The 14289-nt window shown below is 48.1% G+C and overlaps 1 protein-coding gene and 1 non-coding gene across 11 annotated transcripts in view; one reads left to right on the forward strand and one right to left on the reverse strand.

Annotated features, from left to right (window-relative positions):
* CLASP1 (cytoplasmic linker associated protein 1) overlaps nucleotides 1-14289 on the forward strand; it is a 184794-nt gene that overhangs the window by 41015 nt on the left and 129490 nt on the right. For all 10 annotated transcript variants that reach the window (XM_054209897.1, XM_054209909.1, XM_054209899.1 and 7 more), the window contains 5 exons: nucleotides 9116-9194; nucleotides 9410-9513; nucleotides 10023-10114; nucleotides 10202-10277; nucleotides 13157-13254. In XM_054209897.1, coding sequence (XP_054065872.1) covers nucleotides 9116-9194; nucleotides 9410-9513; nucleotides 10023-10114; nucleotides 10202-10277; nucleotides 13157-13254 — 449 coding nt within the window. The remainder of the gene's footprint in view (nucleotides 1-9115; nucleotides 9195-9409; nucleotides 9514-10022; nucleotides 10115-10201; nucleotides 10278-13156; nucleotides 13255-14289) is intronic.
* Nucleotides 7865-7981, reverse strand: LOC128913224 (U4atac minor spliceosomal RNA). Its single transcript, XR_008467888.1, has one exon. It is a non-coding gene; the product is annotated as a U4atac minor spliceosomal RNA (small nuclear RNA).

The raw sequence follows: 14289 nt of genomic DNA on the forward strand, positions 1-14289 counted from the left end.
TGCATGTGTTCTTTTCTTCCCAAAAAAGGCAAGAAAAAAGCTACGTTAGCTGTGATCTAGCAGGAGATGTCAGCATGTGGTAACTACCCTCTACCCTGCTCAAGTCAGCTTCTGTCAGCTCCTACCCATGGTGGCTGCTCGGCCTCTCTGAGAGGTCCCCAGCTTTTTTTCACATTACCAGCAGCTAGTGGGTCTTGGCTGTGTTTGCACCTCTTTGATGCCCTCCTCGTGAGGCTGTCCATGTGGCCTGTCATCACAGCATTGCAGGATTGCAGATCTGCAGGATTTTTATGAGGTTCCTCATAAAAGCTTATGTTGAATGGTGTAATCTGGAAGTGCAGGTGTTCAGAAGAGTGGGAACTAGTGGTCAAGGGAGGTAGCTGGATATTGGAGCATCCTCACAATTCTCACTACTCCTCTTGAGCCCTAAGTGAGCAGAGAGGACGGTGGGTGATTATCTGCTAGGTTGTGTGTTTGTCTTCTTGTTTTTTTTTTTTTCCAGTTGCTGTCTAAACCATCAGAAGCACTTCTGTTTCAATTTTAAAATGTGCTGAGCACTTTCTATTCCTGTAGGTGTTGGAGATGGTGTCGGGGTCAGCACTTCTGTGCTGGGAATCTTGAGGTCCCCCAGCTAATATGGTTCTTCCTAAAGGCGGATTGCCAGTGTGATTTCTTGCTTTGTCCATGTACTGTATCAGGCTTCTGCCTCTAATGGAGCGGAAAACACTTTCATTAGGTAAACCAACCTGGTCTGTTAATAAGGCACATTGCTAAACTATCAATTTACTAGTTGCCGTAATAAAGGCTTTCAGTTTTCCCATGAAAAACAAAGCAGGGTATTGCAACGGCTTTTTTCCTTTCCCTGACGCGTTCTTGTTGCTTTTCTGTAAGAGATCCTAGCACTCATTCTATGATGCTTCATTTTGCCTTGAGCTCCCAAGATGCAACTTGTCACCAAAGCTACAAGCTCATTCAAGGATTTGGTGGGTCCGATCCACAGCTGACGCACACAGGCGTGATCTCATCCATACTCACAGAGCGACATCCATTTTTCTTTACTGGCTGAGGACCTGGCTGTAAATGTAAGTGCTCAGCCTGGGGGCAATGGAAATGTACAGAATAGTGGCAGTGCTTGTGACTCAGATATTTAACTGCTTTGTGGTGAGGAACCAAAGGCAATAGGAGTTGGTAGTGCATGTGTTTTGTTCTAATTTTTTTTATGTGAAGACACTAAGCATTGAGTACTGCCATGCAGATATCCATACCTGTAAGGCCCTCCAAAAATGGGACTACCTTCCTGAAACAGTGTTTGCTGCTGTTGGTTTTCATCAGTGTTTGGGGTAATTGAGACATGAAAGCGTGATTTAAATTGGGACTCTACCTTCAACTGCAAGGTCTCCTGGTGTATTTCCACCAGTGCTGCTTCCCTGGAGACTGAGTGCAGACTGTAGTTTGTGTCAGTAGTGATTTACCTGCTGTGTGGTCTGGAGCTTTGACCTTGCTCAGGCTAGAAAAGCCACCTGTGCTCCACAGCAGTGACTCTGCAACTTGTGATTCCCTCTGTATCCTTTGGGCAGAGCCCAGTGGTTGGTTACATGCTGCTCCTTCTCATCATGGTTATGTGCAACCACTCAAGGACCGATGCAGAATCTTTGTAAAAGAGGGTGAATTTGTTAGTCTTGGGAACCCTACCCCTTCAATTCCACTGAGTGGAGCCAGGGCAAGGAGCAGTGTGGCTGTGGGCTGACTCACTCCAGCTGCTTCACCTAGGACATACTTGACATCTCTTGTGGAAGCAGATGTCCACATTTCAGAATGATCATGTTCTTTTAAGCATCCCCTCCATTTTTCTTTGTGGAATTTCTGTAGTGATAACCTCTTGCTCTGTGGTGCATTTCCTTGAATTGCTTTGAATTTTTCATGTGTTCTACCAAGTCTCTAGTTCTTACATCAGGAGACAACTGAATTTTTTTTGGCTTTTTTTTTTTACTGGATATAGAAAATAGTTCTTGGGGTTTTTTGCTTTTGCATAAGAAAGGCGCCCTTATGTCCTAACAGTTGTTGTAAAAATACATCCCTCCAAACACTTAAATGACCTTAGTCCTTCCGGGATTTATTTCACTTTAGAGCTATGCATTATTTACTGAGTTGCTCATCTGTTCCCGGGTCTGTAAATGCAGGAGAACTTTAAATAACCAGGTTTTTGCTCACTTTGAGTGTTGGTGGTTTCATTGGGTGTTCTGGTTCAGCTGTTTCCATCAGTCCAGCAGTGAGCCCTGGCAGGCTTCCACTTGTCATGCAGGCTTTACTGTCCTTGAACATTGTCCAACAGTGCTGCACCATTGTTGGGTGAGTTGGCGTCAAAAAGCTGGTCTCCTGAATTTTGAGGTGAACAGTGGTCCTTAATTCATAGATGCTGCTTCTTGATAGTTTTTTTACAAGCAGTAGTTTGAAAGTGATGAGATGTGCTCTGAGCCCTGTTATGTTAGAGCAGCGGGGGATTAAGGAGATGGGCTGATTGCAGTTCTCCCTGCTATTCCAGTCCCAGAAGACTTGTGGGAAGTTGTATTGCTCCTTGTGGTGTACAAATGAGGTGCTTGCCAGAGGCTCAGATGGTTGGGACTGTAGTATGGGGACTCTGCAATAGTACTGGCTGCCATCAGCGAGGAAAGGAGAGTCACTGCAGGGTCAGTACAGCCACGGGAGCACAGGGTGGTATTGGCATGGAGGGGTAGGGAAGATAAACTTGCAGGATGATGGTGGACAGAGCCTAGGACTGAGAGGAGACCACAAATAGTGGAGATTTGGGAGCCTGTCTGGGCGGAGATGCGCAGAGCAGTCAATACCTCCTGGATTTTCCTTTGAGAGGGTGGCATGCCAGAGGCAGCATAAGTAGCCTGGGCTTCACTGCCTTTAGAGAGGGCGGTTGTCATGGACCATCTTCATGGGCAGCAGGAGATGGATTCACAGCAGAGGAGGAAGAGTTGAGGCATCCCTAGATGTACTGCCAAGAGAGGAAAAAAGGCCTTCAACCATAAGGTAGAAGAGACCACGAAAAGGGATATAGAGATGAAAGCTGTTGTGTAGTTTAAATCCTGCCAGGTCTGCTAGATGTGCTGCTAGTCTGACTTGCTGAACAGTTGCGTGCTGTGCTGTAAGGAGCCCCTCGGTGCTGATGTTTTCCAGTGTACAGGATCTGGCCTCCCTGCTGGGGAAGGACGGAGTGCCAGGGATGTTCCTGACCCACTGTGACTGTTCAGCTGTAGGTACTTTCTGTGTTTGATCCACAGCATAATTCTAGCCTAGCATAATTCCGTGTTCTGGGCAGAATAACTCTGATCAGCTGTATAGGAGTGTAGAAAAACACTACGAAAGGTTTCTGTAGTGTAGCTCTTTTTCACATTCTTTTAAATTCAAAGCAGATGTCTGGACTCCCATCAATATGTTAAAACAGAAGAAAAGTGACTGTGAGATTAAATTTCCAAACAGAGCAAATTCCCACATTAATTAGTTAAAATTTCTAAATCTCACAAATTTAGAAATCTGTAGATGATGGAGAAATAAAAGGGGCATTTTTTTTCTCTGGGAAGTAATTTGAAGAGACTGTGATCCATGTTCCAATGGAAAAACTTATATATCCAAACCAAGCAGCTGGTCTCTTGAGGCATTGCTATATTGAATGGCAAATCAATGGGCCAGTGTCCAGAATTGTTTGTGGATTTTGACGGTGGTGTCTGTGACAGAATGGATATAGAGAAAGAGCCCAGAAATAACCATTTCAAGTCTTCCCCCTCCCCCCCACTCCCAGCTCTTTGACCAAAGCTTGTAGTCATGCCAGTAAAACCAGTTGTGCTACTGTTGCTGCCTTCTTGTTTGCTGGTGTTGGTTTTGCAAATTGTGTTGTACAGTATAGCTCATATGACCTGTGTCTGTACTGGGATCGTTGGTCTGGGGCAATGCGCTCACCGGTAGCAGATGTGATCCTGCCTTGGAACACGAAATGTTAACTGCTGGAATGGCAGGAGGAGGACTTAGTCCTCCAGGGTGGATGTGTGCATGATGAGGTGACTTGTGTGCAGGTGGAATACAGCAGTCAGCATTTCATAAGCTAACTTTGTCTGTCTGTCTGCTGGGAGTTGTATTATTGCTGTCCTGACCCAAAATACATACCTGACTTCAAAACTAAATCTGCAAATGTGTGATAACTTTAGCTCCTGCTTGGTCTTGGGTCTCCAGTTCAGTTTTGGTGGATGTTTCATGTCTTGAGGAATTAGAACTGCTCCCTGTCTGACTGATGAGCATTAGTCATCAGTCAGTGCTGTGGAACACTGGTGCTTGTCTCAGGCTTCTCAATGTGAAATCTGAAGTGTTCTCCTTTTTCACAAATATATTAAGTCTACTTAAGGTACGCAAGTGCATTTCTGTGTCTTTATGAATCCAAAAGATTATCTAAGCAAGTATTTAAAAAACCAAAAACTTGGTTGAATTCTCCTGCAGGTTTTTTTTTTCACTTTGAGATTTAGAAGGTTGTCTTTCTCCACCTCCTTTTCCTCGTCCAAGAAAGACCTCATAGACAGACTCCAAAGTGAAACAGCTAAAAGATGTCACCACTGTGTTGGAGATGAGGAAACTGAGCATGAAGTAAGATGCTGGCACAGCTGGGGTAGAGACTGTACCTCCAGCATTCCCATTGGGGTCTGAAGCTGCCAGGTGTGGAAGGTCCATCATAGAATAGAATCATAGAATCTTCATGGTTGGAAAGGACCTTTGAGATCATCGAGTCCAACCATACACACACAAAAAAACCCCTACAATCTCTGCCACTAGAGCATGCCCTGAAGTGCCACATCTAGACATTTCTTAAACACCTCTAGGGATGATGACTCAACCACCTCCCTGGGCAGGCTGTTCCAGGGCCTGACCACTCTTTCAGTAAAGTAATTCTTCCTAATATCTAATCTAAACCTCCTCTGCTGCAACTTCAGACCATTTCCTCTGGTCCTGTTGTTATTCACTTGGGAGAAGAGGCCAACACCCACCTCTCTACAGCCTCCTTTCAGGTAGTCGTAGAGGGCAATGAGGTCCCCCCTCAGCCTCCCCTTGTCCAAACTAAACATGCCCAGCTCCCTCAGCCTCTCCTCATGTGACCTGGTCTCCAGACCCCTCACCAGCCTGGTAGCTCTCCTGTGGACACGCTCCAGCACTTCAATGTCCCTCTTGTACAGCAGGGCCCAGAACTGAACACAGTACTCAAGGTAAGGCCTCACCAGTGCTGAGTACAGAGGCACTATCACTTCCCTACTCCTGCTGGCTGCCCTATTCCTGATGGAAGCCAGAATGCTGTTGGCCTTCTTGGCCACACTGCTGGCTCATGTTAAGCTGGCCGTCCACCAGCACCCCCAGGTCCTTTTCTGCTGGGCAGCTTTCCGGCCACTCTTCCCCAAGCCTGTAGCGTTGCTTGGGGTTGTTGTGACTGAAATGCAGGACCCAGCACTTGGCCTTATTAAACCTCATACAACTGACCTTGGCCCATCGATCCAGCCTGTCCTCCATCAGGAAGCCAGTGGAGTGAAACCAGCCCATGGGGATGGGCTGCTCAGCCCATCAATGATTCCCTGCAACAGAAGTGGGATGAAGCAGCAGCCACCACATACGTTTTTGCTGTGTGTGGCATGGTGTGGATGGTGGAGGAAAGGGCTCATCTCTTCCCCACTATGATCTGGAGCTGCTGTGTTAGTGCAGGCTGTCGGGGTAGCCCAAGGCTGTGTTTCACTCTGGTCACTTTGTGCTGGATTGTGCAGTTTGCTTTCTTGCCCTTTTATGGGAGTGCATTTAGGTGTGTCTTGTTTTTAAGCTGTGTTGGATGTGTTTATTTGTCTGCCATGCTTGCTGAGCGTTTACTGTTAGAGCAGATGATGGTAGGCTATCTGCTGTCTGATACATGGAGCTGCCTGCAGGTCTTTCAACACCACCCATGTATTAAAGGACAGATGCTTTGAGTTCTTTGAACTAAGTTTTTAATGACCTCTTTAAAAAAAAAAAAGTATTTTCTGTATTGGGAAAGGCTGTGTTGCATCCCAGGAACTAACAAGAGGCTTGTTTACTGGGAATGGTGGTGCCTTGAGACCTGGCAGTTGGAGGGAGGCAGGAGAAGGGCTTGCTGACAGCCCTTAGTGTCTCTGGAAAGTACTCTGAGACATTACAAAGCAGCAGCGGATGCCAATTGAGCTGAATATGGGATGGCACAAATTGCTTTATTGACTGTCTTGGGGAACCTCTGGAGTCAAATAAGCAAAGTGGCAGAGCTGGGGCTGTGCCACTATGTCTTTCTGCAGTGGGTTTGGGAGACCTGAGATCACTTGTTTTGGGGCCTGCATAAAGCAGGGGGCTAAAAGCAGCATCTGCTGACCTGGCGTTTTCTCAGTTGAGGGCTGGGTGCCTCTGTGCTCCTACAGATACTGGTGAGTCTTACCTTGCTTGGAGCATGAAGCAAGACCTGTGCTGATGTAAAGGCCTGGAATAGCTCCGTAGTTATCAGCACTGCAGTGTTATCTGGAATTTCATGTGGAGAGCTGCCCTTCCTGTGCCTTGGTGTGGAGCAATGCCTGATGGCTGGCTTCCCCGGCAAGGGTTGTGCTGTGAGATCACAGCAGTGGCGTGGCTGCTGATGCGGCCCATCGCTGCTCTGGCCCTGTGTGACGGTCTCCCCTCTCCTGAAGTTCCTTCTGGTCATTGGTGTGTGTTAATTCAGGCAGAGCTTCAGTCACCGCTTCAGCAGTAAACTGGGGTGGGCTCTTCAGTGCAGTCAATCCAATGCAACAAGGGCTGGAATTCAATTCATTCTTCATTTGACAATTGTGCCCTGGGTTTTCCTTTTATCTGTCTCTCTAACAGGCCCCTTGGATCTCAATCCATACAAGATTTCAACTTTCCACCTCTGACCTTCAGCAGTTTGGGAGGCAGGTGGTGCATCAGGGTTGATAAATGAATCCAGCATGGAAGGGAACAACACTTGCTCACCCCCAGTGGTTGTTTCCTCAATAGCTGCCCAAGCCGCCGCTGTAATCATTACTCTCCATTTCTATCAGCACAACAGCAAAAAGTCTTGGGAGGCTTAGCTCATCTTCCCCATCTTGTCCTGGGGGCGAACTGCAGGGTAACTGGCTGTGTTTGCACTGTGCCTGTGTTTCCTTTAATGTCTGAGTGATGAGTTCCCCTTGCTTTTCCCAGCTTGCAGGCAGTTAGAAGAGATGGATCCTTTCCTCTCCTGGGATCCCATTTATCCCTGGGGCACACCTTGGTGATTGCAGGCAGGATGCTGCTGTGATGGGACTCTGGTCAGACAGCTGTGAACGATGACTGGATTTCACAGGCCCAGTGACTTGTCTTGAAAACATCTGTTGGCTAACGAGGGCCTAAAGCCTCTCCTCTTGCTGTACCCAGCTGGGAGGAGCCGAGTGGGCAGTGGTAGGGCTGAAGGCAGCTGGCTCTGGAGCTGGCTGGGCACTTGGCGGTGGTAGGTTGCTGTGATGGGAGAAAAAGTGCAGGAGCTGTTTGGAGAAGGTGAAGTGGTACGTTGGGGGAAGTTTGGATCCAGGCAGTTATATTAGGAAGTTTTCTTTTTGGGAGACTTGATGTGCAGCAGGCTATTTCTTCTGTTCATCGCTTCTTCCCTTGCTCCTGTGGAGCTGCATCTGGTGTGACTCCATGCGATGAGCTGAGGGTGGGAGCTCAGGTTAGTCATAGAGAGTCGCGGTGCCCTGGATCAGCTCAGGACGCCGTCCAGAGCCGTGTATCCGTGGGACAGGGTCAGCCGTAGCAGCGGCCGTTGTTGGGAACGCGCCGGGCACGCGCCACAGTGCGAGGTTCCAAAAATTGCGCCGCGCGCGAAGCGGGCGCTGGTGTGTTGTTTAAGGCGTTAGCAGTGCTGCCCTCACCACGCGTTCATTGAGCAGCCACGCAACCCCCAGATAAGGACGGTTGGCTGTCTGTTCTGCTGCGCCGCCGCTAGGGGAGAGCTCACCCCAGCCACGGTACCGGCGAGGGGCGGCGCGGTGCCCGACCGTCTCCCCCGCCGTCCGGCTCCGGGGCACGCTCCTCCCGGTCGCGGCGCGGGAGCGGCGGTTCTACCGCGTCCCTCGGCTCCGGTTTTAAGCCTTTTTGTCGGCTGTGGCGGCGCTACCCAGAGTGCAGTGCGCCAGCCGGGCCTCTATTTGCATAGGGGGCGGGCCAGCCGCGCCGGGCGGCGCCGGAGCGCGCCCCCTGCCGGCCGCCCCGCCAGCAGCCGCGGCCCTGCTGCTGCGAATGTATAGATACTGTAGGTACATGTGTGTGCGGGATGTTCGCCGTCCGCTGCGCTGTGACAGCCCTGGTGGCACCCCCGCGGAAGCCTGGCGGTCCGTAACGCTTCTACCTCAGCGCCTTGCTAAAAACCTGGGAAGGGCACTCATAGAGAACTCTCACGATCTATAGGGTCTTGCCAAGTATTTAGTATACAAGCTGTGCAGTATATTTAGTGTGTGATGTTTTGGGTTTTTTTTGTACTGTTATTAAATGGGGCTAATCAGGGTGGGGGTTCTGATCTGCAGACTGTCCTGAAGCATCTCTCAAACAAAATGCCTTTCCCCGTGTTTCAGTTGTCATGAAAGTGTTGGGTTTAATTTCTGCAAGTAAATAATTAGGCAGCTGTTAGTGCACACCATTTTCTAATTATAAGTGTAATAATCACAATTAATTAAAACTGCTAGTTACAGCAACTACTGAAATTGCTATGCATATGGTATGTGTACATTGCACATATATACGTATGAATTTAGCATTGAGTGGCAATTACAGTTGTTAGCTTTGTCAAGCTCTTGGCAGGGAATTTTGCCTTGTAAATGTCACGGGGAGCAATAATTTGGGGGCTCTTCTGTTCTGTGAACCAGTCGGCTTGTCTGTCGTATGCTGTGCAAGGAGCAGTTGTGTGTATCTGTGCAGCCCTGTCACCCGGGCGAGTGGTGCCGGTGGCCCTTCTCCCTGGGGAGCAAGTGCTGGTGCTCCCACCTCTGCGTGCCTTGGCTGGGGCCGGGGGGAAGGGCTGCCACCTATAACGCCTTCTGTCCTGTGATTGCAGGTGGTTCTCCTGGGGATTGACATCCTTTCAGCGCTGGTGTCCCGCTTGCAAGATCGCTTCAAGGCTCAGATTGGCACAGGTAAGGGGTCTGTGTGTGAGGGGGGGATATCATCGCTCTGGTGGGGTCCCCTCTGGCTGCTGTGCACACAAAGCCTTCTTTCTCCCCAGGAGAGCCCCTGTGAGGTTCTTGGTGGTTTCAGGCTCGTTCCTCTGTTAGGTGAGGGGAGAGCAGAGGGGCTGTGCTGCTGTGACAGTTTTGTGAGGGATTTGGATGTTCCTGTTTTCTTTCCTCAGTGCTGCCAAGTTTACTTGATAGGCTGGGAGACTCAAAGGACTTGGTGAGGGAGCAGGATCAGACCTTGCTGCTAAAAATCATGGAACAAGCTGCTAACCCTCAGGTATGCTCGACAGCCCTTTGCAGTGCGAGAGAGCAAATGGCTGCTTAAAAAGGAGAACTTTCTTCTGTCAGACAGAGGGTTTTCTCCTGTGTCTCTGACTGAAATGGCTTCATCTCCTTACACCTCATTAGGAGATATTTGCTTCATTTGCGATTGCTGCTGTAAGTCAGGGTACACATGGGAGCATCACTGTCAGTGGATTTCCCAAGGATGGGATGGGTGGGTGGAAGGGTGGATGTTGGAGGAGTTGTTCTGGGTCCTTGGAAGATACTTTCTGTAAGTAAAAGCATCATTTTAGCTACTGGGGAGTTACTGTGCAGTCAGCACAGAGCAAAGAATTAGTCAGATCTAAAAATGTCTTCTACTTCTTGTCCTGTTCTGCTTGGGTGAATGAAAAGCTTTTATTTAAGCTCCAGAGATGTTATGCTGTATGTCTGTTGGAAGAAAGAATCTGTCTCTTTCCCCGCGTCCTTTTTTTTCTGTCTCACGTTCTTTTCTGTCTTCCACAGTACGTGTGGGACAGGATGCTAGGAGGATTCAAACACAAGAATTTCCGGACAAGGGAAGGGATTTGCCTCTGCCTTATTGCAACACTCAATGCGTAAGTCGGAACCTGCTGCAAACCCATGTTTTGTACACGAGCCTGCTCTGTGACTCACACCGGTGCTCTTTTGTTCTTTATTCCCAGATCTGGAGCTCAGAGCTTAACACTGAGTAAGATAGTGCCACATATATGTAACTTACTTGGAGATCCAAACAGCCAGGTAAGCTTTTTGCTGTGAGTCAGGTCTGAAGGTTGTGCTGATTGCCTTGTTGGTAAGCGAGGCTCTCTGTTCTGGTTGGTAAATTTGCTAATTGTGGTGCTGGTGGTGAACTCTGAACAATGCTGTTCATTAAGAGCCCTTGGCTGGTTTGGAAGAGGTGTGATTTGAAGTATGCCTAAACCAGCATATCAATTACTGTAAGAGTTCCAACAGAACAACACGAGTCTGCAGGTGAGGTGAATGGAGCAGGAGGCTTTTGTGGGAAGGGAACTCCTGTGCCTTACAGCCCGAACGCAGGGGAGGCTGTAGGGATCCCTCTGGGCTCGGTGCAGCACCCGTCACCTTCAGAAAAGAACCAGTCTGGGCAGGGAGGGCAAATGGGACCAGTCAGGCAGCCTGGCCATGTGCGCTGCCAGAAGTTGTTACGGGGAGATTCTGAATAAGGTGTGGAGAGAAGGCAAGCTGTATAGGAACCTTAAATCAGCAATGCAACCCAAATGAAGATACATGCTGGAAAAAAATCTGTCACTTCTGTGTGCTTTTTGTCCTGCCCTGCCCAGGACCTAACCTGAAATTAGATGCAAGTATGTGAGGTTAGTGAGAAGAGGGAGGTGGGGAAGCAGGATTCAAATTTATGCCATGTAACGCGTATTAGCAGTTTTTGAATATCCCTGTTGCCCTCCCAGCATGGGTGACGCATCTGTGATCCGCGTCTGGAGTGGGCGTTTAGCTGGAAGGAAGCGTGGGGTGGACAACGGTGGCATGGGTTTATTTACATTGGCTCTGGAGAGTTGGCCATCTTCCCATGGCTGTCAGGAGGACTGAGTGTGAAGCAGCCTTCCCTCGCTGCTTGTGCCAATGCAGGATGATAAACCTGTTTACCCAAGAATTTTCTGAGGAAGCTTAATATTCAGGGTCTTGGTAGTTCTGAGCTGTGACTGAGCAAGCTGTTACTCTTCAAGGGGATATTGGGCTTAGGACTTGGACTTGTTGCACAGACACCTTGGTCCTGCCACTGGTGAGCTGTTAATGAATCAGAAAGTTGGTGAGGGCAGTGATATGTGTTTTCCCTCCTTGTGTTTTCCAATATGCACAGCTCACTACCCCAGTACTCAGCTGCAGGGGGAAATGAGGCTGATCTCTTGCCCCTTCTCCTGGGTCTGGTTCCTCATCCCCAGAAAGCCCGTGCCCAAACCGATCGACACAAATCGCTGTCAAAGTGGCTCCTGGTTGAACGGCTCCTCTCCTGGGGCAGGGGCTGGTCCTGGGCTCCCCTAGGGCTGCTTCTGCCCAGCCAGCGTCTCCTCTTGAGCTCTGGGGGACCTGATGCTTGGTCAATGCTGCCCTCTCTTGGTGAGAGATGGTGGAGAAACACAGATCCAGGTCAAGCGCAGTGTTTTTGTCTTTTGTCGTGGATGTGGAAGCTGTTCTGTTACTGCCCTTTTCAGAAAGAGTGGTTTTGTTGTTTTCAACTAATGCAATTGCACAACCCAGTGAGCATCTGGTATGACAACAGTATGTAAACTATGGCTATTTTCCCAAAGAGCAAATTGAGCATTAAAGCTTTGTTATTGCTGTGGTAGACTAAACCAAGTATGATAGTAGGGGCTCCCTGCCTTACCCAGTATGGGATTTACCCAGTTTCTCTGGTTAACTGTACACACACAGTCCTTCCAGATGATGCAGTGAGGACTTCCATGGCTGGCTGCATTGTGTGCCGTGGCCGGAGGGGACACGGTGTCAGGCTGGGGGTACGGCAGAGCTTGTCGGGATGTTCTGGCTCACTGTGGGCAGAGATGCGGGTGCTGCCACTTCTCCCTGGCTGTCGGAGGCAGAGAGTGAGGCTGGGTTAGGGTCTGCATAACCCAGAAACCAGGGACACCAGAGTCCCCCCTGAGCTGTGTCCAGAAGTCCTGCATGGTGGCGTATGGGGCTGATGGGCAGAGAGAGGAGAGGTAAGAACCTGAGTAAGTAAGGGCTGGCGTGAGTGACGGCAGTGGTTTGGAAAGTGGCAGTGACCTGCTGGATGGGAAGGCTGCAGGGCAGGAGAACGGAGTGAGATAAGTGTGAGTAAAGTGCTTGCCTCTATTTATTTATTTTATGGCTAGGAAGCAGGGCATGTATGCCTGCCCTCTGACTCCCACCTATAGGAGATTCTAGCTTGTGCCCACAAGATACCCTGTGACTAGTCCTGTTGTGTCTGGGTGCTTGGGTAGCTGCCAGGCCACCGTCTGAGAAGCAGAAGTGCATACGTCCATAGGCATTTCTGCAGACAGAGCAGATAGTTTACTTTCTCTGCCTGCCATGTTTGATGGAGGCTCAGTACAGAAAGGTGACACTAATCAGATTTGTGGCTCTTCTGTTGGGTGGAGGGAAGGATGTGCTCAGCAATTTCTTGCCAAATCAGTTTGGAAAACATGCAAAATTCATGGTGACTCAGGTGATTGATTACTTGTCTCTCCCTCCCATATTGTTATCAACACAGAAACATAAGTTCAGAAGATGGCATTTAAAATCCATTTGTTTTATAACGTACTAGGAATATAAGGTCTATTTGTGTCTCTCTACTCGCTTTTTCTTATTCAGTGAATGTACCTGTTGCACACAATGGGTAGAGTTTGGCAAAGGCAGCCCAGCTCCCTGTGTGTGTCCCTACATATAAAACCTTTCATCTCATGTCTTGACTGCCTTTTCCATTAAATTAGACCCACTGATACCTGAAATGCAGGGATGGGAGCTCCTTCATGAACTCTGTGGTAATGTGTATAGTGGCAACTGTTGTTGCTGAGAAATATGCAAATTTCTTTCTCCAAGGTAGGGCAGGGATTTATTTATTTAAATGATAAAGATGATTGATTTCTCTTATATCTTGCATTCAGGTTCGAGATGCAGCAATAAACAGCCTTGTGGAAATTTATAGACATGTTGGTGAACGCGTAAGGGCTGATCTCAGTAAAAAAGGATTACCCCAATCTCGGTAAGTTAAGAATGTCCTTATGTCTTCACTGTTTTTGGTCTGCTTTTTATTCCCATCTTTCCTTTAGAAGGCTTCAGGAGCTGCGTGATTGAACCTTTTCCTGTGATCAGGGTTTTTTGTTGTTTGGCTTGTGGTTTGTTTTTTTTTTTTTTTTTTTAGATCCTACAAACACTTACTGAGGTTGCACTTAATGTGGTTCCTGTACCTTTGCCCAAGTATGCCACAGCATCTTTGGAAAACCAATAAAAACATTACAGATGTGTAGTTAACAGATAATGAGATGTGATAAAGATCTTCTGCCCCATCGGACCTGTGACATGAATGGGAACGAAGTGTCAAGGCTAAAAACAAATGTGTGAAGCTGTTTGTTGTTTTTGTAGTATTTCTGCAAATAGTTAAGACAAGAAAAGTAGTAATGGACTAGAAATGCATCTACAGTTAGACATGTCATCTTCAGTAATGTATTTCCAATTGTATCTCTTATTTCTCTGTAATATCAGTTGCCTGTCAGTTTTTCTTATCAGCCTTTGCATGTTGTGACTTTTTTTTTCTTAAATTTTAAAATAACTGCCCTCCACACTGATATTTCTGACAGTGCTCTCAATGACCTGAGTGAGCGTAGAATGTCCATAGAGTTGGAAGAGACTTTCAAAGATCATCTAGTCCAACCCCTGTGCCATGGGCCAGAACGTCTTTCACTAGACCAGGTTGCTCAAAGCCCCATCCAATCTGACCACGAACGCTTCCAATGATGGGGCATCCACAACTTCCCTGGGCAACCTGTTCCGGTGGCTCATCACTCTCACCGTAAAAAAATTCTTCCTTATATCCAATCTAAACCTACCCTCTTTCAGTTTAAAAATCATTGCTTGTTGTCCTGTCACTACAGGCCTTGCTAAAAAGTCCCACTTCGTCTTTCAATATATGAAGAGGTCTTATAAGAAAGACCGCAATAAGGTCACCCCAAGCCTTCTCTTCTCCAGGCTGAACGGTAATCCCTCAGAAAACCTGAAACTGGACTCAAAATTCCTGTGT

Source organism: Rissa tridactyla, chromosome 7 (genome assembly GCF_028500815.1).
Source record: "Rissa tridactyla isolate bRisTri1 chromosome 7, bRisTri1.patW.cur.20221130, whole genome shotgun sequence".
Lineage (NCBI taxonomy): Eukaryota > Metazoa > Chordata > Aves > Charadriiformes > Laridae > Rissa > Rissa tridactyla.